Below are 26828 nucleotides of genomic sequence, written 5' to 3' on the forward strand. Positions count from 1 at the left end.
CTTTCAGTTTCAGCCTTCTTTGTGGTCCAACTCTCACATCCATACATGACTACTAGAAAAACCATAGTTTTCACTATATGGACCTTTATCAGCAAAACAATGTCTCTGCTTTATAATAGACTCTCGGTTTGTCATAGCTTTTCTTCCAAGGAGCAAGCATCTTTTAATTTCATGGCTGCAGTCACCGTCTGCAGTGATTTTGGAGCCCAAGAAAATAAAGTCTAACTGTTTCTGTTGTTTCCCCATCTATTTGCCCATGAAGTGATGGGACCAGATGCCATGATCTTCGTTTTTTGAATGTTCAGTTTTAAGCCAGCTTTTTGATTCTCCTCTTTTCACCTTCATCAGAGGCTCTTTAGTTCCTCTTTGCTTTTTGCCATTAGAGTGGTGTCATCTGCATATCTGAGGTTATTGATCTTTCTTCCAGCAATCTTGCTTCCAGCATGAGCTTCATCCAGCCTGGCATTTCACATGATATACTCTGACTTCCCTGGTGGCTTAGAGGGTAAAGCATCTACTTGTAAATGCGGGAGACCGGGGTTCAATCCCTGGGTCGGGAAGATCCCCTGGAGAAGGAAATGGCAACCCACTTCAGTACTCTTGCCTGGAAAATCCCATGGACGGAGGAGCCTGGTAGGCCACAGTCCATGGGATCCCAAAGAGTTGGACATAACTGAGTGACTTCAGTTTTACTTTCTTTTCACTCTTCTAATAAGATAAATAAGTGGGGTGACAATATACAGCCTTGATATACAGCCTTGGCATACTCTGTTGTTCCATGTCTGATTCTAACTGTTGCTTCTTGACCTGCATACAGGTTTCTCCAGAGACAGATAAGTTCAGTTCAGTGGCTCACTCGTGTCCAACTCTCTGCGACCCCATGAATCACAGCACGCCAGGCCTCCCTGTCCATCACCAACTCCCGGAGTTCACTCAGACTCACGTCCATCGAGTCAGTGATGCCATCCAGCCATTTCATCCTCTGTCGTCCCCTTCTCCTGCCCCCAATCCCTCCCAGCATCAGAGTCTTTTCCAGTGAGTCAGCTCTTCGCATGAGGTGGCCAAAGTACTGGAGTTTCAGCTTTAGCATCATTCCTTCCAAAGAAATCCCAGGGCTGATCTCCTGCAGAATGGGTTGGTTGGATCTCCTTGCAGTCCAAGGGACTCTCAAGAGTCTTCTCCAACACCACAGTTCAAAAGCATCAATTCTTCGGCACTTAGCCTTCTTCACAGTCCAACTCTCACATCCATACGTGACCACTGGAAAAACCATAGCCTTGACTAGACGGACCTTAGTCGGCAAGGTAATGTCTCTGCTTTTGAATATACTGTCTAGGTTGGTCATAACTTTTCTTCCAAGGAGTAAGCATCTTTTAATTTCATGGCTGCAATCACCATCTGCAGTGATTTTGGAGCCCCCCAAAATAAAGTCTGACACTGTTTCCACTGTTTCCCCATCTATTTCCCATGAAGTGATGGGACCAAATGACATGATCTTTGTTTTCTGAATGTTGAGCTTTAAGCCGACTTTTTCACTCTCCTTTTTCACTTTCATCAAGAGGCTTTTTAGTTCCTCTTCACTTTCTGATAAGGGTGGTGTCATCTGCATATCTGAGGTTATTGATATTTCTCCCAGTCCAGCGTTTCTCATGATGTACCCTACATATAAGTTAAATAAGTAGGGTGACAATATACAGCCTTGACTTACTCCTTTTCCTATTTGGAACCAGTCTGTTCCATGTCCAGTTCTAACTGCTGCTTCCTGACCTGCATACAGATTTCTCAAGAGGCAGGTTAGGTGGTCTGGTATTCCCATGTCTTTCAGAGTTTTCCACAGTTGAAGCGGACATAGATGTTTTTCTGGAATTCTCTTGCTTTTTCTGTGATCTAGTGCATGTTGACAGTTTGATCTCTGGTTCCTCAATTTGATCTCAGTATCCTTTCAGTATATCTTTTTCCTTAATATTTTCCTGAAGTTCTTAAATTCACTATAACTTTTTTGATTATTAGTGTCATGCCTTTATTTCCTCTAGCTTCCTAGAATATTTTGGAGATATATCTTTGTGTTGAAATGTTCCTCTTGGTGGTTTGGTTAGTTGGCTAGTTCTCTACCCTAAGTCATTTGAGGTCAAGTTTGTACTGGGAGGGTGGGGCACAAGCCTTTTGCATTCACAGAGTAAGCCTTAAATGAGATAGTCAGACTGTGTGAACTCTAAATGTAAACTTGGTGCTCTCTGTGCTTCCTGGTTCCTCTTTACCCTTTCAGGGGAGATAGTGATCCTGAGCAGACCTCTCCTAAGGCAACTTTCAGAGTCTGACAGTTCTAAACTCTATTGTCCTATATCTTCATTATCCTATATTTCTTTCCTTTCATTTAATTATATGAAAGGGGCTGCTGGGCTTCCCTGATAGCTCAGTGGGTAAAGCATCCTGCAATGCAGGAGGCCCCAGTTCAATTTCTGGGTCGGGAATATGCAATGGAGAAGGCTTAGGCTACCCACTCCAGTATTCTTGGGTTTCCCTTGTGGCTCAGCTGGTAAAGAATCTGCCTGCACTGCCAGAGACCTGGGTTGGGAAGACCCCTGGAGAAGGGAAAGGCTACTCACTCCAATATTCTGGCCTGGAGAATTTCTTAGACTGTAAAGTCCATGGGGTCACAAAGAGTCGGACACGACTGAGCGACTTTCACATATGAAAGAAAATAAAGAGCAAACTTGTTTCTAGTTCATTTTCTGAAAACTTCTAAAACTTTAATAGAAAAATCAAAATTATCTTATGTATTCCTTTTAAAATTTTGTTCCTTTAGAGTTCTGTAAAATTATTTTTATTTAAAAATTTAAAATATTCTGTTAATCATAGAAAAGTATATTTATCATTGGTAGTGAAGGTTCGTACCAATAATGATGACTCTTTCTAAACTTTATCACTGTGTTGAAGTAGCAGTTCCTAAAAGTTGTGTTGATAAAGTTAGTGGGTTTTTACCCCCATTATTAAACTTATACTGTCACATAAACTTAATTTATAATGTAAATTGCCAAATCCTAACCCTAATTTTTAGTTTTAAAAGTTAGCCTTGTTAGCTGTTATCTTCTTTCATGCAGGATTTACTACTCATTCTGTATCCTAAACTAATATCAGGAGTAATTGGTATGCTGCTGTTATGAATAGCAGTAAAGTGATTAAATCAAACCAGTACAAAGAAGAACTAGTATTATGGTTTCAGTATTGAAACACTGTATAATATCAAACCATTCATAATCGGGCCAAGGAACTAGATATATCTAGTACAAAATTACCTTTATAAATTAGATCAACCAATAATTTTTACAGAAATAAAATACTAGATGGTAACCTTATTAAATAAGTAGTTCAGAGCATTCTTTATTGATCTTTTGTGTCAATTTTGTTGCTTTTTTAGTTAAAAGATATAGAATTGATATTTATTTCTTTTCCTGACCTTGCTCCCCTTCTTTTTCTTAGTTCAAAGTAGAGCATACATTTATACTCCCTTGGTGGGAACATCTTATTTAATATGGAATGTTAATATTGCATCTAAGGACTGCATGACAGTGGAGAGAACAGTTACTGGCAAACAAATGCACATACCACGTGCTGCACCATACTTCTCTCCCTTACTCCACACTTCTCTCCCTTACTCCCTTCCCACCTTGAGTTGAGCAGACAAAATTCACCAAAAATCAGAGCAGAGTTAAAGAGTTAATTATTTTGGCCTTGGGGCATAAACTAATGGAAAAGAAATTGAATTTAGTAAATTATGCTGTGAATCATTTCCTTGTAAATTCTCCTACGGATTCCTGTTCTCAGAATTTATCTTGTTCTTTTGGCAGATTTTTATTGCCTCTCAGGATCTGCTTTACCAAGACCCAGAGGGTGATCGTAACGATCTGATGGCTTCTTAATTATGGCTTTACTTTTTGACAACAGCTTTATTGAGATATAATTCACATACCATACACATCTCACTTTAAGTGTACTGAACTCAGTGGTTTTTAGAATATTCACTGAGTTGAACAGTCATCAAAGGAGTCTTTAAATAAGTGGTCTTCTATGACTTTTTTTTTTTTAGCATAGTGTTTTTGAGGTCTGTATAATGTTGTAAAGTGAATCAGTATTTCATTTCTTTTGATGACTGAGTGTTAATCAATTTTGTGGACTTCCTTATTTATCAGTTGATGGACATTTGTTAACACTTTTTGGCTCTTGTGAATGGCTATAATGGTACTATTAATATTTGTGTATAAAGTTTTGTGTGGATATATATTTTCATTTCTCTTGGGTTATGCCTTGGAGTGGGAGTGCTGGATCATATGATAACTCTGTGTTTAATCTTTTGAGGAACTGCCAGACTACTGTTCCAAAGTATATGTACCATTTTACATTCTCACCAGCAATGTGTGAGGGTTCCAGTTTCTTTACTTCCTTGTCAACATTTGTTATTATCTGTAGTTTTTATTGTAGCTCTCCTAAGGAACCTGCTTGAATCTTGAATCATATATACCTGTGCCTTACTGTGACTTGTTTTTCTTGCATTTAATTATGGTGATCCTTGTGTGACTGGCTGCCTCTTACAGTTTGCTCATTGCTCTACACATATGTAAACCCATCTTTTGTTCCTCCGTTACTGCTGATACTGCTGAATTCCGGATAGGGCTTGATGACTGATCTTGGATACAACACTACCTGCCCTTGAAGAAGATAGAGATTTTGATAGCTTCGTATAGAAATAGGTTATTTCAATTTTTAATCGCTATCTTCTCTTCATCTATTTGATAATAGTTACAAACAAAAACATATACCTGTGACATTATTCCTGTAACTGTCAACTGTGGAGAAGAAAACTCTTGCTACTAAATATCTATCTTGTTTTCCTCTTTTTTCTGGAAGTAGTTTACAAAGTGGGTGTTAAGTACAAAAATCCATCTATGGTGTTAGAAGTTAGGATAATGGTTAAAACTCTTGGCGGGTGGAGTGACTGGAAGCGGATTTCTGGAATGCTAGTTATCTTATGTTTTTTGATCTTGGAGCTAGTTACATAAGTGTGTGAGAATTCATTGGCTGTAAACTTAGAATACATGTGTTTTTGTTATACTTCAATAAAATCTTAAGTTAAAATTGTTAACATTTTTTAAATCATTTTTAGCACTAGTAAAGATCTTCATTTGTATTAACTACCTTTTAAATGAGTATATATACATTTAAAAAAATTTATTTGTTTTCAATTGAAGGATAATTGTTTGACAATATTGTGTTGGTTTCTGCTATAATCAACATGAATCAACCATAGGTATGCATATGTCCCCTCCCTCTTGAACCTCCTTCCCACCTCCCATCCCAAGAATGTATTCCATTTTGAGTCATGATATTTAATACCTTACATTATCACCATTCTTGTATATACACTGCTTTGGTATAGATGTTTTAATTTCAGGTTCTCTTGTTAGGGCTTCCCAGATGTGCAGCTCATAATTTTAGAGATACAGTGATTTAGGTTTTTAGATTGGCTGTAGAGAGTTTGATTTTTATGTTCTGCTGTGTTGCTTTAACTGAGTGATCTGAAGCAACTCAGTCTTGGCTTTTTTCTTTCTATATGTATCTACAACTTCATGAAATGTAGTAGTTGTGCCTGCTGTCTGTTGGTGAGTTGAGTCTCCTTAAGAGACTAGAGTGGTGTGAAGGAAAGAACCATGAAAGAGAAGCTATATTCATATTCATTATTTATAGTAATCCATCTATCACAGTAACCATCAAGATGTACAGAAAGTATTTGATATAATTATAATTTATATATTATATAATTTATATATTATAATTTAAAATGTGATACCAAAAGAAAAACATTGACTAATCAAAGTCTTTTGAATTCTGATCTTTTTATCTGTTTTTACTATAATAGGGTTTGGAGAAGTTGTTTGATTTTGACCAAATACATTATGCTGATGATGTTAGGAAGATACAATAAGATCAGCTTTTTTGATATAAGTTTTGAAGTGGACTTATGTTCTATAGTCTTTACTCTGTTTCTAAAAATTGGATCTGTAAGAAGTATCAGAGAAAAAAGACTTGTTATAGCCTTTTTATATCCTGATGAGAAAAAGGCATTTCTGCCCTGTTACAGGAATATTCGTGCTTCCCAATTGACGCTTGTGATAGAGAACCTGCCTGCCAATGCAGGAGACTTAAGAGACGTGGGTTTGATCCCTAGGTTGGAAAGATCCCCTGGAGGAGGGCATGGCAACCTACTCCAGTATCTTTACCTGGAGAATCCCATGGACAGAAGAGCCTGATGGCTACGGTCCATGGAATCACAAAGAGTTGGAGAGTCAGACATGGTTGAAGCAACTTAGCACGCACGCACAGGAATATTCTCAGTGGAATATGAGAACTCTTTAAATATTCTAATAAAACACATTAACAATCTTTTAAATATCGTGTTGTGTCTTCTAGGCCTTCCTTAAAGTTTCCCATGTCTCAATGGACTCCTGAATATAACAAGCTGTACACCTTAAAAGTGGATATGAAGAGTGAGATTCCTTCTGATGCACCAAAGACACAGGAGAGTCTGAAAGGGATCCTCTTGCATCCAGAGCCCATTGGGGCAGCCAAAAGTTTTCCTGCTGGAGTTGAGATGATTAATAGTAAAGTGGGGAATGAATTCTCTCATTTGTGTGATGATTCTCAAAAACAAGAGAAGGACATGAATGGTAACCAACAAGAGCAAGAAAAAAGTGTTGTTGTGAGGAAGAAACGCAAAAGCCAGCAGGCTGGCCCTTCATACATGCAAAATTGTGCTAAGGAGAACCAGGGAATATTAGGATTGAGACAACACCTAGAAACACCAAGTGATGAAGATAATGATTCCTCTTTTAGTGATTGTCTGTCTTCTCCTTCATCTAGTCTACATTTTGGAGATTCTGATACTGTGACTTCAGATGAGGATAAAGAAGTCTCTGTAAGACATTCCCAGGCAATTTTGAGTGCTAAAAGTAGAACTCACAGTTCACGGTCCCATAAGTGGCCTCGGACTGAGACAGAATCCGTTTCAGGATTGTTAATGAAAAGACCCTGTTTTCATAGCAGTTCATTAAGGAGACTTCCATGCAGAAAGAGATTTGTGAAAAATAATTCCTCACGGAGGACACAGAAACAAAAAGAGAGGATATTAATGCAGAGGAAAAAACGAGAAGTGTTAGCCCGAAGAAAATATGCATTGCTCCCCAGTTCTAGTAGTTCCAGTGAGAATGACCTCAGCAGTGAATCCTCTTCCAGCTCATCAACTGAAGGAGAAGAAGATTTGTTTGTTTCTACCAGTGAAAACCACCAAAACAATCCAACTGTTGCCTCAGGTAAAAATTTTGTTCCTTAAATTTAGTATAGCATGGAAGCTATTGGATTGTGTTTGTCCTTATTTTCTTCTACATTTGGTGATTTCATTATATTTAAAAGGAATATGAGGCTCTATTTTATGTTTAAGCTGTACAAATAACCACCTTTATTTAGCCATGACTCCTCTTCTGAGATACAAATGTTTAAATTTTCTAAAATTTTAAATAGAAAATTGTATATTTTTCAATTTTTCTGATGAAAATGAAGCAAGAGATTTTATTGAGGGTTGTTTTGAAAAAATTTTCATTTTATACTTATCAGATTATATTTTATGAATTGTTGATTTATGGTACAGTTTCTTTTTTTCTTCTATAGTGCATCTTTAATATGGTTACCTTTTATGAGTGCCTTTTTAGATAGCTATGTGACAGATTTCTTTTACATTCAGCCACAGTAGGGACAATTCTGGTCACTAAAAAAGACACTTATTTTTCATTAAGTACTCTATTCTTACTGTTTACTATTCTTTTGTCATGTTCTTTATAACCAAAAAATAATTTCAAGCATTTGAGAGGTAGCTTTTATTGTGATACTGGAACACAAACTTTTAGTCCTGACAGTGCTCAGTCAAGCCTGTGATTAGTCCGTTAAAAATGGATTAATCATTAGCTAGAGTGCACCCCTCACCACAGTAAATGTTACATTTAATTGGAATAAGTTTATGTATAGTCTCTAAAGTAACTGTTACATACAAACCATTTTTACACTTCATAGTCACTTAAGGTAGTTTGATGAAGTGAGCATTGAAGAGTGAAGTCTGAACTGAAGTAAAAGATTACTTTCTTGTGAAAGTATAAGGAAAATGCGATTTGAGAGAGCTTGATTTTTATGGGGCAAAGATCATGGTTTCCAGTTACTGGCAGAACTTTCCCAGTCTTTGCCTGGTGTCTTCCTGTTGAGAGCAAAGCCTGCTAGCCTTCTCTGCAGATGACCATTTCTCCCCCTTCTCTCCTATATGGGTCCCTTCCTTTTTTGAAAGACTCCCTTTCCTCTTCTATGTTTATTTTTCTATCCTTGCCAGAACACTGAAATCAGCAACTTTGTTCTTAATTTTATTCTTAGCTATGGTTAGTTCGTTATTTTTTAAAACCTACCCAAATACTTGTTTTTAAAAAAGTTCATTGAGATCACCTGAAAGAAGGTTACAACAGCCATTCCTTGAAGTTTCTTGAGAAAGAGGGAAGTGATGATAGGAATTGTCTTGCTTAAATGTCACATTTTACATTTTCTCAGGTAATTGGAATGTGAGGACTAGTTTGGGGAGTAGGAGTAACATAATCTAGTGTCTGCTTGAAATTAATGAGACAGCATGGTTGGTTATGTAAAGCAGAAGTTCCAAGGAACTGGTATTTGTAAGGAAGCATAAGAGGAGAGTAAATGTAGGTCTGGATCAGTGTCTTTATCTAGGAAGAAAGGAGTTCGTATACCTTCAAATACTCAAGATAAATTCAAACTCTAATTCATTTAAAAATCTTGTTTAGTACTGTTGTAGCATGTGGGTTTTTAAACTTTCTTGTAAGAATTTCATTACTTTCAAACATTACCCTTAATGGTTTGTCTCTGAAAACACAGATCCAAAAGTTGAAGCCAAGTACTCCTGATGTTTTCTCGTTTCTAGATGAGAATTTTATTTTATATTAGTTTTTAATAATAATATTCATTTGGTGTGAAATTTTAAAAGTTCCAAGAAAGTATAAAGTAAAAAGTAAGTTTACCTCTTCTTAGGTTCCAGTCTTGCTACCCAAAAGTAATCAGTTAGCAGTTTCTTACTTCCTTCAAAAAATGTGGAAGTACATATAAATAAAGATAAGTAATGTGGGTTTTAAAAATATCAGTATGTATAGTTACTTCATTTTTTTTTAAAAAAGCTACATAGTATTCCCTTTGTATACGTGTTCCACAGTTTATTTAATCAACTTATTTTTGTTGATATTTGCTAGTCATCAGTATTCAGCGTTCTGCATGCATGTTTTACATGTCTAAGTAAGCATATCTTAAGGAATAATTTGATAAGTATATCACAGGGTGTATGCACTTTAAAATTTGGTAGCCGTTGTTGCCAGGATGCCCTCCAAGGAGTTTGCCTCAAGTTCTTCACTCCCCAACAGTGGAGGATATCATGATAGTAAAAATACCTAGTATTGGGGACTTCTGGTAGTCCCATGGTTGGGATTCTGCCTGCCAATGCAGGGGACACGAGTTCAATCCCTGGTCCAGTAAGATCCCACATGCCATGGGGCAGCTAAGCCTGTGATCCACAACTACTGAGCCTGCAAGCCACAGCTACTGAAACCCAGGGCCCAGAGCCCACTCTCCACAGCAAGAGAAGCCACTGCCACAAGAAGCCTGTGCACTGCAACAAAGAGAAGCCCCTACTTGCCGCTACTAGAGGAAGCCCATGTGTAACAGTGAATTAATCCCATGGACAGAGGATCCTGGTGGGCTACAGTCCACGGGGTCTCAAAGAGTCGGACACGACTGAGTGACTTCACTAGTCCAAATAAGTAAATAAAAATTTAAAACACACCTAGTATTTGTTGGGTATTTACTCTGTGCTGGTAATGTTCTGGGCTTCCCAAGTGGTGCTAGTGGCAAAGAACCTGCCGGCAGTATTGGAGATATAAGAGGTGTGGATTTGATCCCTGGGTCAGGAAGATCCCCTGGAGAAGGGTATGGCAACATACTCCAGTATTTTTGCCTGGAGAATCCCATGGACAGAGGAGCCTAGTGGGCTATAGTCCATAGGATCACAGAGTTGGACATGATTGAAGCAACTTAGCATGCGTGCACAGTAATGTTTTAAGTGCTTTATATGTCTTCTCATTTAATCCTTCCACTCTTTGGAGGTAGATTCTGTCATTATCATCTTCATATCATAGGGAAGCATTTAGAAAACCATTTTAGAATAATTTATATACAGAAGAGTTAAATATTGATAGGACTTAGCTGTATTGTCAAACATTTTTTTTCTTTTTTCCACTTTATTGTATTTTTTATTAATCTTTATTTTCTAACTTTTTATTTTGTATTGGGGTATAGCCGATTAACAATGTTATGATAGTTTCAGGTGAACAGCGAATGGTGTATTGTCAAAAATTTTTAGTGCTCTCAAAAAATTGGATTCTTTAGATTCTTTGAGGTAGGATTTTCTTCTAGATGTATTTTTAGTCCTGGCTTTTTGACTCCAGGTCTAGTGTGTTTTAGTGTGTGTAAACGATTTGGGGAGGATTTATCTACTGAACTTAGGTAATATGATTTGTAATGTGGATGGGCATTATCTGGAGTACTGGGACAACTTTTTCATAATGCCGTTCATCAGCGCTTATTGATTATTACTGTGAACTGATGGAAACAATGTTTTACATGTTAAGTCTTTTGTTTAACCTTCAAACTCTCTTAAGGCAAAACTGTTGTAGATAATTAAGGGTTTTGCCAGATTACCAAGAATGAGTTATTTAAGTCAGTACTTTATATTGTATAACAAATTAGTTCATATGTAGTCAGCAGATTTCTGTATAATCCCTATTTGCCTTTTGCTTCATCATTATTGTCTTTTAAATTTATTAGAGCTCTCTATTCAAGCCTAGAAAACCAAAATGATACACAACTTGAGTTGTTGGACATTGAGTTATCTCCTGTTGCCAATTGGGTAGAGAATTTATATATCCTGTTTTGTTCTCAGTATTTGCCAAGAACTTCATATATTTTAAAATAACTTAGTGGCAGCTAAGTTTTAGAGAGCTATTATTCAGTGTGCCTTCTCTGAACTGCTGTTTAAATTTTTTTTACATAATACTATAGGCTTTGGTTTCTCCCAATTAATTGTGTTTTTGAGGATCTCCTTATTTTACTAACTTTAAATTAAATATTTATAGATTCTATTTCCTCCAGACTTGAAGGAAATGTAAATACCATGTATGTCCCCAAATAAGAGAGCTAGAATATGTCAGTCCCACTTGCCTACTGAGGAGAAAAAAAAGTTTTGAATCTCTTGAAATATATACATTTAGGTCTATAATTAAAGTAGTAGCATATCTAAAGTAGTAGTTTTAATCTTAAAACTAAATCACTACTAATTTATTTGCATATATAAAATGTTGAATAAATATCAATTTAGAAATATTGCGTGTCAGTACCCATATTTCCTTATAATAGGAATTATAATAATAATTATTATTATTACTCACACAGGCACCTTAGGTACCAGTGACTTGGTAATTGCTAGAACCACATTTTAAGTTGGACAGTTTTCAAGATCATATTATTCTCATCTTTGTGTAAGATATAGCACTTGCTGACTCCATGAGTGATGCTGTACTGGAAATTTTATCCCAAACTACATATACCTTTTTTCCTTATATTATGATTGGAAAATCCCTTTTTCGTAGGTTTTTTGTTTTGTTTTGTTTTATATCTCATAGGTATATACTTTATTTACAGCTTTTAAAAATGTATCCAACAGGTGTATGTTCATATTTTGTGACTGTACTCCATACTGTATTGACTTAAGGGTTTTACAAGTGTACTCAGCTTGTAAAGATGCTCAACCCTTGGAATGGTAAAGTCCTTACACTGTGAATTATATCTAAATTCATGAATATTTCTTTTCTAAAAATAACAGTTTTTGTTGTTATTTTATAATTTTTATATGGGAATTTTCACACTTTTAATATAAAAATATGTAAGTATACAATGAACTCCTACATATTCAGAATCTAACTTCAGTTTTCAACATTCTGCCATTCTTATTTCATCTCTTACCTCTCACTTTTTTTTTTAATGGAGAATTTCAGAACAGTTTCTGACATCATACCATTTAATTTGTTTTATATACTACATATTTCCTACAGATTGGTAGATCTAAAAGCTTGATTAGATTCAGGTTCAGTTTAGCAACATTTCCTTGGTGATGCTGTGCACTTTCTGTTGTATCACATGTTAAAATTGATGAGAGGGTTTAGATTGTGTCATCCTGATCCTTCCACCATAAAATTTCCCATCAACATTTCATAAAATACTTTTAGCAGCTTTGATGATCTTATCTAGATACATTATTTCATTAAGGGTTCTAAAATGCTGACTTCCTAATTCTGTCATTCTGTTACATTTATTAACTGAATTCTCTTAAAAGGAAGAATTTTCTCTACATCAACTAATCGGTTACTCTGAAATGTAGGTCATACAGGAAAGGTAAGACAAATGCTTGAATCTTAACCTTCATTTGCTATTTTTTCAGAATAAACTCTAGCAATATTTAAAGAGATTTTTCATTTTCAAGTACCGTTTTGAGATCATGGATTTTGGCATAGTTGATGTATTGCAGTCTTCTTATTCTTTTTGATGTTCACATAGTTTCATCTTTGACTAGTGGGAGCATTTTCAAGTTGGTCTGTGTCCTTCTGATACCACTCAAGTAAACTTTGATAATTTCCTTACTCTCTGATTTCACAAGATAGTCCAGATTCATCCTTTTCATTTCCTGTCCCAAACCTGGAACTAGTCATTCCAAGTACTCCTGATTGCTTTTTATTGAGAAATGATATTTAGAAGTTATACACTGGGAACAAAACTGCTCATTTTTCTATTGGGTTATCACTGCTTTTCATCTTTCTTAATGGATGTGGTTTGTAAAGATTATAGAAAGATAAATCATTAATTCACGTGACTATTTCCACTGAAAATTTAGGATTAGGGTTTTTATGTAAACTTGTGTTTTACTTTTGATCTGTTTACTCTTACATTGAAAATCTTGATTCTTAACAATATTCACTTTTATTCTATACAAACTATAAATACACAGAAGTAAACATTCATATATGAATTTAAATGAAAATACTTAAAATTATTACTAACAATAATTCTGTTGAATATAATACAAAATTTTTTCTGTGTGTTTCTTTGTTGCCCTTGGCTGGTTTTCTGTGTGGTTATGCCACCAATTTAGTATGCATTTAGGATCATTTGTTTCATGATTGCTGCAAGGTTTTGTTTTTTTCTTTTAAAGGATTTGTAAAAATTTTTAGTTTTGCTTTTTAATTCTTTGAAGCACATACCTGGTTCTGAAGTCAAAATCACTGCAGACAGTGACTGCAGCCACAAAATTAAAAGACGATTGCTCCTTGGAAGCAAAGCTATGACAGGCCAAGACAGGGCATTAAAAAGCAGAGACATCTCTTAGCTGAAAAAGGTCCATATAGTAAAAGCTGTAGTTTTTCCAGTAATCAGGTATGGATGTGAGAACTGGACCATAAAGAAGGCTGAGCGCTGAAGAATTGATGCTTTTGCATTGTGGTGTTGGAGAAGACTCTTGAGAGTCCCTTGAACAGTAGGGAGATCAAACCAGTCAATCCTAAAGGAAATCAACCCTGAATATTCATTGAAAGGACTGATGCTGAAGCTACCTGATGTGAAGAGCCAACTCATTGGAAAAGACCCTGATGCTGGGAAAGATTGAGGACAAGAGAAGAGGGTGACAGAGGATGAGATGGTTGGATGGTATCACTGACTCAATGGACATGAGTTTGAGCAAACTCTGGGAGATAGTAAAGGACAGGGAAGCCTGGCATGCTGCAGTCCATGGGGTCACAGAGAGTCAAACTTAGCGGCTGAATAAAATCAAAACTTTTAAATAAGGTGCATTCACTGAGGTCTAGTTTTCCATCTCTGCCCTCTCCCTGTCTTTTTCTCGCTAATAGTCATTTCACACTATTTTTGTCTTCGTTTGTTCCATTTTTCTCTTCAAAAAGATTAGCAAATATATATATGTGTGTGTATATATGTTTACATATACACATCCTCCCCTTACTTACAACATAGCTCTTTTTTTCACTTTACAATATATTCAGTTGTTAGAGTATAGAGATATAACAGAGGAATAAAAAAATGGGTATGATATGTAGGCTTTCATTCCTCTGTTCATTCCTTTTCATTCCTCTTTTATTTTTTCCACAGGTCCACAGTACTTGTTGTATAGTTATATCCTAATTTGTTCAACCAGTCTCCTATTGATGAACATTTTGCACACTTTTGCTATTATGAATCAGCTTGCAATGAATAGCTTTTTGTATATGTCATTTGATAGTTTATGCCATTGTATCTTTGGGATAGAATTCTAGGAGGGGATTATTGGGTCAAAGACAAAAGAGTATGTTATTTTTAAAATATGGCCAAATTTCTCTGTGAAGATTGTAACCATTTTGGATTCATCATCGTGGTATGAAAGTGCCTATTTCCCCAAAGCCTTTCCAGTAGCATCTGTTATCAGATTTTAATTTTTTGGTCCATTTGATAGGGAAAAAGTAGTATATCAGTGTATTTTAATTTGCATTTTTTTATGAGTAATGTTTGTGTGTCTTCGTGTATTTAAAATTATTTGCATTTCTTTTCTTGAGATCAGTCACTTCATTTGCCTGTTTTTCTCTCAGAAAATTGGTTATTATTCCATCCATTTTTAGAAGTTTTTTATATATATATTAGAGAGATGTATTCTGTATCACACATTTTCCTCAAATTTTTCTTTAGTTTTTGACTCTGCATTGTCAAAAATTGTTTTGGATTAGTCACATTTATTGACTGTTACTGTTTCTGTGTTTTTGATCGTAATTAGTAAAGTTTTTCCCACTCCAAGTTTATAAGGGAACTAACCCATTTCCCTCTGGCCCCTGTATTGTTTACCTTTCTTTTCCCCCCTTACAAAGTGCACATCTATTTGATGTTTACAGTGTGAAGAATGGATCCTTTTTTTTCACGTGACTATCCAACTGTCCCAAACCAAACCGTTTAAAATGTTCTTTTTCCTACTGACTTGAGATGTCACCTTTGTCGTATGTTAAATTTTGATAAGCATTTAGATCTATTTATGGAGCTTTCCTACTATTCCATTGGTCAGTCTGTCTGTCCATGCATTAGAAGCACAGTTTTAATTATAGACTCTTTCATAGTTTCCTGATTATTTTCTCCTGTTTTTTCCTCCAAGTGAATGTATAATCAACTTTTTATTTGAGGATGGTGGTAGTGGGGAGACACACGACGATATATTTTTTGGAATTGCATTTGTAGGCTAAATTAGAGTGAACTGACATCTTTAAGATTTTGAGTGTTCCTATTCCAGAGTATGGAATGTCTTTTCATTTACTGAAATGTAATTTTGATCTTGCAGGGAATGTTTTGTAGATTTTTTATCAGCTTTATTGAGGTATAGTTTACCTGTCATAAAATTTATCCATATTGAGTATACAGTTCAGTGACTTAGTAAACTTAAAGCTGTACAGCCATTGCCACAGTACAGTTTTAGAACATTTCCATTCATCTCAAAAGACCCCACCTACCTGTTTACAGTTAGTCTCTGTCCTACACTTACTTCCTCATACAACCTCTAATCTGCTGCTGTCTCTATAGCCTTGCTTTTTCAGGACATTACATAATACTATATGTGATCTTTTGTATCTGGCTTCTTTCACTTCCCTTAGTGTTTTTGAGGTTCATCTGTGTTGTAGCAGATATCAGTCATTAGTTTCACTTTGTTTTTATTTAATTCTATTCAATTTATTACTTAGTTCCTTTATAATATGCCATTGTATTGATAAGCCACATTTTGTTTACCATTTGTCAGGTGGTGGATATTTAATTGTTTCTAGTATTTGACTATTGTAAATAATACTATTTGTGAACATTTGGGTACAGATTCTTTGTGTATGTATATGTTTTCATTATTTTGAATAGATACCCAACAAAAGCTCCCTAAGAAGAAGAGTCAAAGCTATTAAAACTTAAGTAACTTTGTGACTACAAAAGACAGGAGCAGTAGCAATGGCAACTGTAACAGGAAGATTCTTTTGATAGTAACTAGCATCAGTTTGTTGAGTATGTGTTACATGATGATATATTTTATATAAAGAGTCTGAGTTCAGATTTGGAATTAGGTGTTAATTCCAAGTGTTGCTTATGTTTGTTTGACAAGTCATTTAAACTTTCTAAGTTTCAGGTTCTTATGGAGCTAGACAATGTAGAATATTAAACATGGGACAGAGTATATGCTCACAAATTGGAAGCTCTTCTTGTTATTGGCATCATACCAGACTTAAGACACAGGGAAATGAAAATAACAAGTGATATGGAGGGATTCTTGAAGAAGTCTGTGAGAGCAACCATTGTTTTTGTTACCAGTGTTACACTATCCAGGTTGTTACATTTTATTTTTCTCATGAAATACAAATAAAATAAGTAAACTTAAAAGAAACAGCTAAATCACCTGCAGTCCCATCACTTTTAGTTAAACTAAAATTTCTTGTCATTTAATATTTCTGTGTGTAAAAGACAACATAAAAATTAAATTGATTCAATTAGAAGTGACCTGTTGATTTTTTTAAAGCTTTCTTAGGGTTAACTTCATAATTTCAGGGATATTTCCTTTAAATTTTGTTTTAAATAACAGTCATTCTAAAGATACCCAAATCTTGCCTAATTGTGATGTTATTTAGTTGCATGATTTTTGTGTAGTGTGTTCAAGTAATGCTTATAAAGGTTCTTTTTGGAAAAATTACATTTAAGCAAATAGAGGAGCAGTGCCTAAATGATTTACTTATATAACTTTTAGTTATACAACCTCTATATTCATAAAAAATGATACAAATTGAATTTTAATACAGTAGCAAAGCTAGCTTTGTATCATTTATCATTGGATCTGATATTTCACTTTGCTTAACTATGTGAAAGGTGTTTAATATTAGCTGTCAGGCTGTAGTCCATGGGGTCGCAAAGAGTGGGACACAACTTAGTGACTGAACAACAATGTTAGGTGATTTCTTAACAGGCTTATAAAGAAATTTCATATATACATACCATGGAGGGAACACCAATAAAGTTGATATGCAGATGTAGCTTTTCTCCATGTAAAATGGTAGTGTCTACTTGATAGTTTAAAATAAGGAAGTTTTTTTTTTTAGTCCATGGTGTTTTATTTTTATATATAATACTTTTAGTTCTAAATATATGATTGCTGGGAGCTTTTGTCTTAATCTGTATCATGTATGAGATTATGAAGAATTAGAAAAGTATTTTGGAAATTGAATTGAGAATATTAAGTAGACACTTAAGTGCCGCCATTTTGTTGTTCTCTGTGTATAAGATATTTATGATGTTAAAAATACAGTTAGGGACTTCCGTGGTGGTCCGGTTGGTATAAGACTCTGCCCTCGCAATGCAGGGGGCCTGGGTTTGATCCCTGGTCAGGGAACTACATCCCACATGTTGCAAATAAAGGATCCTGCATGCCGCATCTAAGACCTGGTGCAGCTAAATAAATAAATTGAAAACAATTAAAAAACAAAGAGAGAGAAGGCATCTCCTGGTTTCCCAAATGTAAAACAAAACAAGCAAACCAGAAACAAAAAAACATTTGACCTGAACATGTCTATGTGTATAGTCTTTAGGACTTGGAAACTACTTTAAAATTTTGCACATCTCATAGTTTTCAAATCTTAATTTTTTTTTTCTATTTAGTGGATAGAACAATTTACAAGTATTCAAGTATTCCAATTTACATAATTCCAAAATATTATGGAATATTTTTAAAATAACTATTTCTCCAATCATAACATCTTTCATTGTCTCTATGATTTACTAGTGCTTGCTTTGTTATCCTCTTTGGAGTATCAGTATCAGAGAATATGTTATATATCTAATCATGGACTTGTAACCTCCTCCAAATACTGGCCAGCTTTTGAAGTAGTGCAGATATTTGATGATACAGCTATATTACAGATGAAATTCTAGGTCTAGAAATGGTGCCTCAGGTGAAGGAATGTAGACTGCGTAAACTCCACACTGAGAAAAACGTTGAGCCATTTGTTATCATGTGGTAAGCAAGCGTTCTGTCAAAACTGGATAAAATTGAATATAACTATCAATGGAATACCAACATACTAGTAGAAAATACAATGAGAAAAAGGTAACATGTTTACAAAATCAGCAAAGAGAATACAGTGTCTAAGAATAATCTCAATGTGAGTACATTTGGCTTCTCTGAAGAAAATTATGTAACTTTATAGAATTACATTTATAATCAAACTGTATTCTCTGTTTTAGGGGTTTATAATTATGATATTGGTAGATGTCAAGATAGGATCTTGGATGGAAGTATATATGTTTTAGAGATATCAGCACTTTTAAAGTGATGTCTAATGCCACCATTCCAGTCCATTTCTCAGGAGTTTTTCTTTCCCTTTGATTTACAATCCTGAAGAATAATTAAGAAAACCTGAATGTACTAGGTATCAAAATAGAATTATTTTAGTCCTTTCATCAAATGATGTTGGGACAATTATAGATCTACATGCTCAGAAGGTGAATTTAGACCTTTTATATCGTGTCAGACACAGAGATTAACAAAATGGATCACAGATATAAATGTTAAGAGCTAAATTACACAATTGCTAGAGAAACATACAAATTCTCAGTCACCTTTGGTTATGCAGAGGTTTGTTTAAACAGTCACTAAAAATGTGATCCATTAAAGAAATTGCTGACTTGGCGTTTCATCAAAATGAAAGACTTCTTTTCTTTTTAATTTTGTTTATTTTTTAATTGAAGGATAACTGCTTTACAGAATTTTGTTGTTTTCTGTCAAACCTCAACATAAATTAGCTATAGGTATACATATATCCCCTCCCTCTTAAACCTCCCTCCCATCTCCATCCCCATCCCACCCCTCTGGGTTGATACCGAGCCCCGGTTTGAGTTTCCTGAGACGTACAGCAAGTTTCCGTTGGCTATCTGTTGTGCATATGGTAATGTAAGTTTCCATGTTACTCTCTCCATACATCCTACCCTCTCCTCCCTTCTCCCCATGTCTGTAAGTCTGTTCTCTATGTCTGTTTCTCCATTGCTGCCCTGCAAATAAATTCTTCGGTACCATCTTAAAATGACAGAGCTTCATAAGACACCATTAAGAAAATGAGTATATAAAGAGCTTTTATAATCCAACACAAAAGTCCAAGTTAAACATGAATGAAAGATCTGAATTGATATTTTGGCACAATGGCTAATAAGCATTTGAAGAAATGCTCAACATCATTAGTTATTGTAGAAATGAAAATTAAACCACAATAAGATACTAGTATATATGCACTATAACAGTTACAAAAAAGAGACAATAATAATTCATGGCAAAGATGTAGACAAACTGGAGCCCTCATTTTCCTGGCAAGGATGTGAAGTTGAACAGTCTCTTAGGAAAACAATTTGGTACTTCATTAAAAAGCTAAACATAAATTTATGATAGTATTTAGAAATTGCATTCCTGAGAATTTACCCAAGAAAAATGAAATCACATGTATACAATGAAGTACATGCATTTATTTATAATAGCCAAAAGTGAGAAAAATTTAGGTGTCCATCAATAACAAAAGAATGGATAAACTGTGATATATTCATATGATAGGATGCTTACTCAGCAGTAGAAATGAACTGTTGATATGCTAGAAAGATGAATAAATCACAAAATAAGTATACTTAGTGAAATAAGCCAGGTATGAAAGTATCTATAATATATCACTCCATTTATATTGAGCTTTTAAAAATACAAATCAATCCATAATGACAGAAAGCAGGTCAGTTGTTGTAGGGGTGGTTCAGTCACTAAGTTGTGTCCGACTCTTGCTACCCCATGGACTGTAGCCCACCAGACTCCTCTGTCCGTGGGATTTCCCAGGCAAGAATAATAGAGTGGGTTGCCATTTCCTTCTCCCTGTTGTAGGGGTGTAGGGATGCAGATAGAGGGATGGTGATTGACTGGAATAGGGCTTGTGGGATCTTTTTAGGTATTGGAAATATTTTAAAACTGGACTGTGGTGATGGTTATGCTTCATGAATGTACTAAAGTCAGTGAAATGTACACTTAAAGTGGATGAAATTTTAAGCTCTCAGTATCCTTATTATTGGAAAATTCTTATCTCAAACATGTCTTAGAAATTGTTGGCTGACCTTTAGACAGGTGATAGTAATGAAGAGAAAAGACTATTTTAAAAAAGATAGTTTAGCCCTAGATTTGTGGAAAATACAGCAAGAGAAGAAATGGAGCGTAACTTTTATCCTTTTTTTTTTTTTTATTTGACCATCTTAACCAGTTTAAAAGGTCCAGTTCAGTAGTTTTAAGAATATTCACATTGTTGTGAAATGGATTTCTGGAACTTTTTCTTCTTGCAATCTGAAACTCCATACCTAATTAACAGCTCCCTTTTCCTTCTTCCCCCCTCAGTCCTGGTAACCACCATTCCACTTTTGAATTTGACTACTTTAGACAGTCACCCATAAGTGAAATCATACTGTGTGTGTGTGTGTGTGTGTGTGTGTGTGTGTGTGTGTGTGTGTGTGTGTGCGCGCGCATGACTACATTATTTCATTTAGCAGGGCCAAATTCTAGTAATAATCTTATCTAATGCCATAAGTAAAAATTAGTTCTAGGTGAAGTAAATACTAAGGAAACACTGAACCCAATATAATGTCTTCTAGATAAGGAAGCACTTTCCAAGTACAATACTTTAGAAAAGATTGTGTACAGAAAAATTAAAGATTTTGTAGCATAAAACTAAAAAGTCACTGTGTTTCTTAAAAAATACCATATCACACAAATAAAAACAACCCTGAAGAAAGTGTGCAGAGAGTGTAGTGTCTTCATTTTATATGTTAAAGGGTTAATATCTTACAGAATGTGAATATCTTACATAAGATCTTAAATGACTACTTCCTAATATTACAGTGTTAATGTCCTTATATGATTATGCAAATTCATATGGAAACTACTGAAAGTTGGTAAAGCATAAACAAAAATCATAAGAAGAATTAAAAATGAATATGTATAGATTAAGAAAGGGAATTCCCTAGTGACCCATTGGTTAAAAATCCACCTGCCAGTGCAAGGGGTTTGATCCCTGGTCTGGGAAGATCCCACATGCCTCAGGGCAAATAAGCCTGTGCTCCGCAGCTGCTGAGCGGGCACTCTAGAGCCCACATGCCACGGTTCCTGAAGCCTGCGTGTCCTAGAGTCCTGTTCTCTGCAACAAGAAGAGCCCCCGCAGTGAGAAGCCTGCGCACTGCAACTAGAGGGTAGTCCCTGCTTGCTGCCACTAGAGAAGGCCTGCGCGCATCAGTGAAGACCCAGCATAACCAAGAATAAATACTAAATAAAATTTTTTAAAAAGAGTAAGTAACTTTTCACTATGTGTGGTGAATTCTGGTTTTAAATACTTTGATTTGACAGATAAAATTTTTACTTTTGTGACTAATTTCTGTCAAAATTTTTTGTCTATAAGTTAGCTGACAGGCATATGCCCTTAATTTTTAAAATTGAAGTGTAGTTGACTTACAGTGTTGTGTTCATTTCTTCTGTTTGGCAAGTTGATAACATTACACATGTATATACATTCTTTTTTTTTCTTCTTCTTCTCCATTATGGTTTATCACAGAATACTGAATATAGTTCTCTATGCTGTACAGTAGAACTTTATCTCATATACCCTTCAAATGTATTTTCTTTCTAGGAAATATTGATGAAGATGTTGTGGTGATAGAAGCTTCCTCCACTCCCCAGATCACTGCCAATGAAGAAATTAATGTTACCTCAACTGACAGTGAAGTGGAGATAGTAACAGTTGGGGAAAGCTATCGGTAAGATTTTAATTCCTAGTTGTATATTTGAAGTTTTAAGTATAAATATTTAGACACATTTGTGCTGCAGATATTTTCATTGTTTTACTTTTTTTTTTTTTAAACCTAGTGTGAGTATGTGGTTGTTAAACCAGGCTGAGTTAGATTCATCTGGGAAGATTATAAAATACATATTGTTGCTGGATCATGGCCCAGACCAGTTGAACCAGAATCTTAGGAATCAGTATCTTTTAAGCACCCCTAGTATACAGTGAGAGTTGAGTCATTGCTCTGGATAAATATTGATTTTACTTGGTGTTTTATAAAATTGAGTTTGTTTTATGATTCAGAGTTCACAAACTCCTGGTTTCTCATTAATACCAGTGATGTTTATGCTTTTATATTAGGACAACTTTGTATGAAACCTCTTTTAAAATTTTTTTGTCCTTCACTCAGTAATTTGTTATAAGCTCTGTAATAAAAAATGAGTGGGATATCCTCGTTTGTTTTGATAAATAATTGAAATGACATTGTCCTTTTGAAAATCACTTTGACCAAAAAAGAGAGAGAGAGACCCTAATACTGTATTCATTTTGGGCTTTAGATGGTTACAGATACTGGTAAAGGAAGCAGTGAACTGGTCCTCGCTTTCATTTCATGCACAAAACTAATCTATGGATGAACCTTAATTTTTGTGTTGGAATGAATTTAGAAATGGATTCTAAAATGAATTTAGAAATTTAGAATGAATTAAAAATGTATTTTAATGTTACTGATTTAAAAAAAATGTTCATGTTGCAGTCATATCTGAACTGCTTCTTAACACTTTCTCATTGGAGTACTGCTCTAATGGCATGGAAGAGAGCACTCTATAACATGTCCTTGTTTAAATTTAAATGATTTTCCCATACTTGGAGGAAAATTGATACTCCATGGTATGTGCCATTGATACCTGTGACTGCCCGTAGTGCTTGATACAACATTAACTTGATTTTTATGAGCTATAATGATTGTTGAAACTAAGAACCTGTTTTCTTCATGGAATTGAAGAGCTTTCTTACCATGCAGATGTTTAAATATCGAAGCAAATGCATTCACATAGTGGTAGGCAGTACTCTTGAAAAAGACATGCATGCTCATTACTCATATTTATTTTCCTTATGGTTACATAGAACACGAACTTTGTTACTTCAGTTGGCTCCTCGCCCTTCCTCTCTAAGAGAGAATGTATCCGTGTTTCAGATCTCCTTGTGTCAGGATTTGATAATTGCCACTAAGGCCTCTCTGAAACTGTCCTTATACATCAGGCTTTTTGCTGGTACTTCATTCAACATTATATTTGGAGTTAGTATATCCTGTGAAGTTTTCACCAAAGTACTGCAAAGACCTGGAAGTTTCTTCAGCTATTAACAGTTTATCAGAAATAATAGACTGCTCAGTTTCATCAAAGACTCTTGGTTTCTCAAGAATTCATTCTCCTTATCTAAAACTATTTCATCTTGAAACATTTGTTTATCCTCATGCCTTAATATGTACAATTCTTGCTGGAATACACTGTCTTTTTTTCTTTTTTCTTTTAATCTGTGTCTCAGAATTTAACCTCTATACTCCTATTACGTGAAAATTTAATTTTACAATTTGAAGTTCTTTCTAAACTTGTAGGCTCTATGATTGCTGAGGCCATTTTCAGCTCAGTTTGAACTTTGGAGTTCTTCTCTGAACTTCTCTGTATGAACTTTGAGTGATCAATCTCATACACATACGACTACATGTTAGTGAATCTGGCTCACTTTTTTCCATACTTGCTGACATACATGCATAGAAGCATATAGGCAGTTTTACATTCATTTGGGGCAGGAGGAAAAACCAACTTTGTAATAAACCCCATCTTCCTAAAACATTTATTTTTTTCTCCTTGGTTCCTGAGAACTGCATATTTTAAATACTGTCTCTATACCTTTAATCCAGATCATTACAGTGAATCCTTTATAATTTTTTAATAATAAAATACATGCCTGTAAGTAATTTAGTACAGTATACATAATTAAAAGATGGTAAAAGGCATTCAGTATTGAGGGTTTGTAGTTATATGCCTTTAAAGCATAAAGTGGCTCAAACAATGATGTTATGTATAGCTGCCAAAGTATAGTTAGCTGCAGTAAACTAGCTACAGCTATCCTTACTTTTCCTGATAGCAGGAAATCTCTCTCGTACTTCAAATCTCTTTTAGGACAGTCCCAGAAACAACTTGGTTCTGGACTCCCAAAGCTGAAGATCATGTGAATGTTATTAAATGTTTAGAGTGTTGATATTTTTGTCACTATATCTATGGTGAATAATTTAGGTATTAACATAAAATGTAAATGATTGATTATAACCCAGGTGACTGTTCAAAGTACACCTTGAAAAGAGAGTAGCATTCTTGAAACAGAATCCTATATTTTTACATCAATGATAGGCCTAACATATTTTTTGTTTTCTTAGGTCAGTTGGTTGGTGAACATTTATTAAATATTTAATTCAGTAGATGTTTATTGAGCACTCGGCATTATGCTAGTCATAATTTAAAATTCTGTTGTGATTATCTCTCTGGAGAATTCTTGCATGAAGAATTTCATAACTTATTTTGTAGGAAAGGCTTATGATTTCTTAGGTGACTAGAAATTTTGTTATTTAGGTCTCGGTCAGCCCTTGGACACAATAGATCTCACTGGAACCAAGGTTCAAGTTCTCATACAAGTCGACCACAGGAGCCACGGAACCGCAATAGAATGTCTACTGTTATACAGCCCTTGAGGCAGAATGCAGCAGAAGTTGTGGACCTTACTGTTGATGAAGATGGTAAGTTGGAGTGCTGCTGCTGCTGCTGCTAGGTCACTTCAGTCGTGTCCAACTCTGTGCGACCCCGTAGACAGCAGCCCACTAGGCCCCCCCGTCCCTGGGATTCTCCAGGCAAGAATACTGGAGTGGGTTGCCATTGCCTTCTCCAGTGCATGAAAGTGAAAAGTGAAAGTGAAGTTGCTCAGTAGTGCCGAACTCTTAGCGACCCCATGGACTGCAGCCTACCAGGCTCCTCCGTCCATGGGATTTTCCAGGCAAGAGTACTGGAGGGGGTTGCCATTGCTAGCAGTGTGAAATTATGAAGACAGTTTAGTAAAATGAAATATCTTAATATGTTAGAAACTCTTATTGCTACTTATTATTGATGATAATAATATGTCAATAATATTAAATTACAGAGAAGTTGGCAGATATCCTAATGTTATTTTTCAATTGATAATATAACCCCAGTTTGTAAGTTGTGTCTAAAAGTTCTTTCTGGTTATTGTTTCGCTGCTTGGTAGTTGTTTTCTTAGAAAAAATTATTTTTACAAGTGGTAGTTTGATCTATTCTCAGACTTATGTGTTACTTTGTTTATAATATTGCTGTCATACTTTACTGTGAAAAATAGAAACAACAGTTTTAAAATACAGAACAAAAGCAGTGTAACTGAGTTTAAATGATTAATACTAGTTATTTGAGATGTTGAATTTGCTTTTATAAGTTACGTTATCTTTCAGTGTAATAATATGGTTACTTTATGTGCTGCTTAGCTTTAGCATTTCGTTTTGGCTTACAGGGGTTCTGTAGCTCAGATGGTAAAATACCTGCCTGCAATGCAGGAGACCCTGTTCAGTCCCTGTTTCAGGAAGATCCCCTGGAGAAGGGAATGGCAACCTACTCCAGTGTTCTTGCCTAGAGAATTCCATGGACAGACCATGGGGTTGCAAAGAGTTGGATATGACTGAGCGACTAAGATTTACACTTCACTTCTTTGGCTTACATACAGCTACACCCAAGTAACTGAGGAAACAATGCTAGAGTTGGAAAGCAGAGGTTAGGAAATGTGGTAAGCAGGTATGAATATATGAATACATTTGTGAATTTTCCCTCAAATTGAGAATTATCTTCAGATACTGATAGTTACATCTTAGAAGGAAATGGTTGGGAACTCTGCTTAATGAACTGTGATAACCTGAATGGAAAGGAAGTCCAGGAGGGATGAGATATATGTATATGTATATGTATGGCTGATGCATTTTGCTGTACAGTGGGAGCTAATAAAACATTGTAAAGCAACCGTACTCCAATAAAAAATAAATTAAAAAGAAGCCCTCAATCATAATGTCCTTAATATTTGGTAAGCTATATATGGATTGGATTCTTTACCATCCGAGCCACAAGGGAAGCCCATTAGTTTTGGCAGTTAGCTATAAATTAGATGAAGAATACATTTGCTAGGTCAGAAGAGTTAGGGGCCTTGTGAAATCAACTCTAATATTGGCTGTTGGCAGTTTGGATGATCATAACTTTCAGACTACCAGTACTTTGGAGTTAAGGTGTTTATGAAGAGAGAATTTCTTCTCAATGTCTACATTTCAGTTAACAATGTCTTGGTTTTTATTTTGGAAGTACCATAAATCATCTGCAAGAAGTGGTTAATATAATAGGGATTTATTAAAGATTACCCAGTTAAATATTGATGACTCTTTTGGAAACTTTCTGTGTTTACCCATGTGACACCTGCCATCTAAGTAACTTTTTAATCCACTTGAATTTAGTTCAAACAGAATACTTTTATGTTAAAAGTATTCCAGTGATTAGTAGACAGACTCCCTTCTCTCAGGGTAAGGCTTTCATCTTACTAAAAGTAAATTGAAAACATAAGTTTAGTGGTTCTTACCTGGTGACTGTTTTGTGTGCCTGGAGACATTTGGCAGTATCTATACACTTTTGATTC

At 35.2% G+C, this 26828-nt stretch overlaps 1 protein-coding gene across 8 annotated transcripts in view; it reads left to right on the plus strand.

The window, feature by feature from the left end:
• Positions 1-26828, plus strand: part of RNF111 (ring finger protein 111) — an 84653-nt gene that overhangs the window by 25995 nt on the left and 31830 nt on the right. For all 8 annotated transcript variants that reach the window (XM_018054278.1, XM_018054283.1, XM_018054280.1 and 5 more), the window contains exons 2-4: positions 6466-7364; positions 21942-22068; positions 24725-24888. In XM_018054278.1, coding sequence (XP_017909767.1) covers positions 6485-7364; positions 21942-22068; positions 24725-24888 — 1171 coding nt within the window. In that variant the 5' untranslated portion in view covers positions 6466-6484. The remainder of the gene's footprint in view (positions 1-6465; positions 7365-21941; positions 22069-24724; positions 24889-26828) is intronic.

Source organism: Capra hircus, chromosome 10, assembly GCF_001704415.2.
Source record: "Capra hircus breed San Clemente chromosome 10, ASM170441v1, whole genome shotgun sequence".
In the NCBI taxonomy this organism is placed as follows: Eukaryota; Metazoa; Chordata; class Mammalia; order Artiodactyla; family Bovidae; genus Capra; species Capra hircus.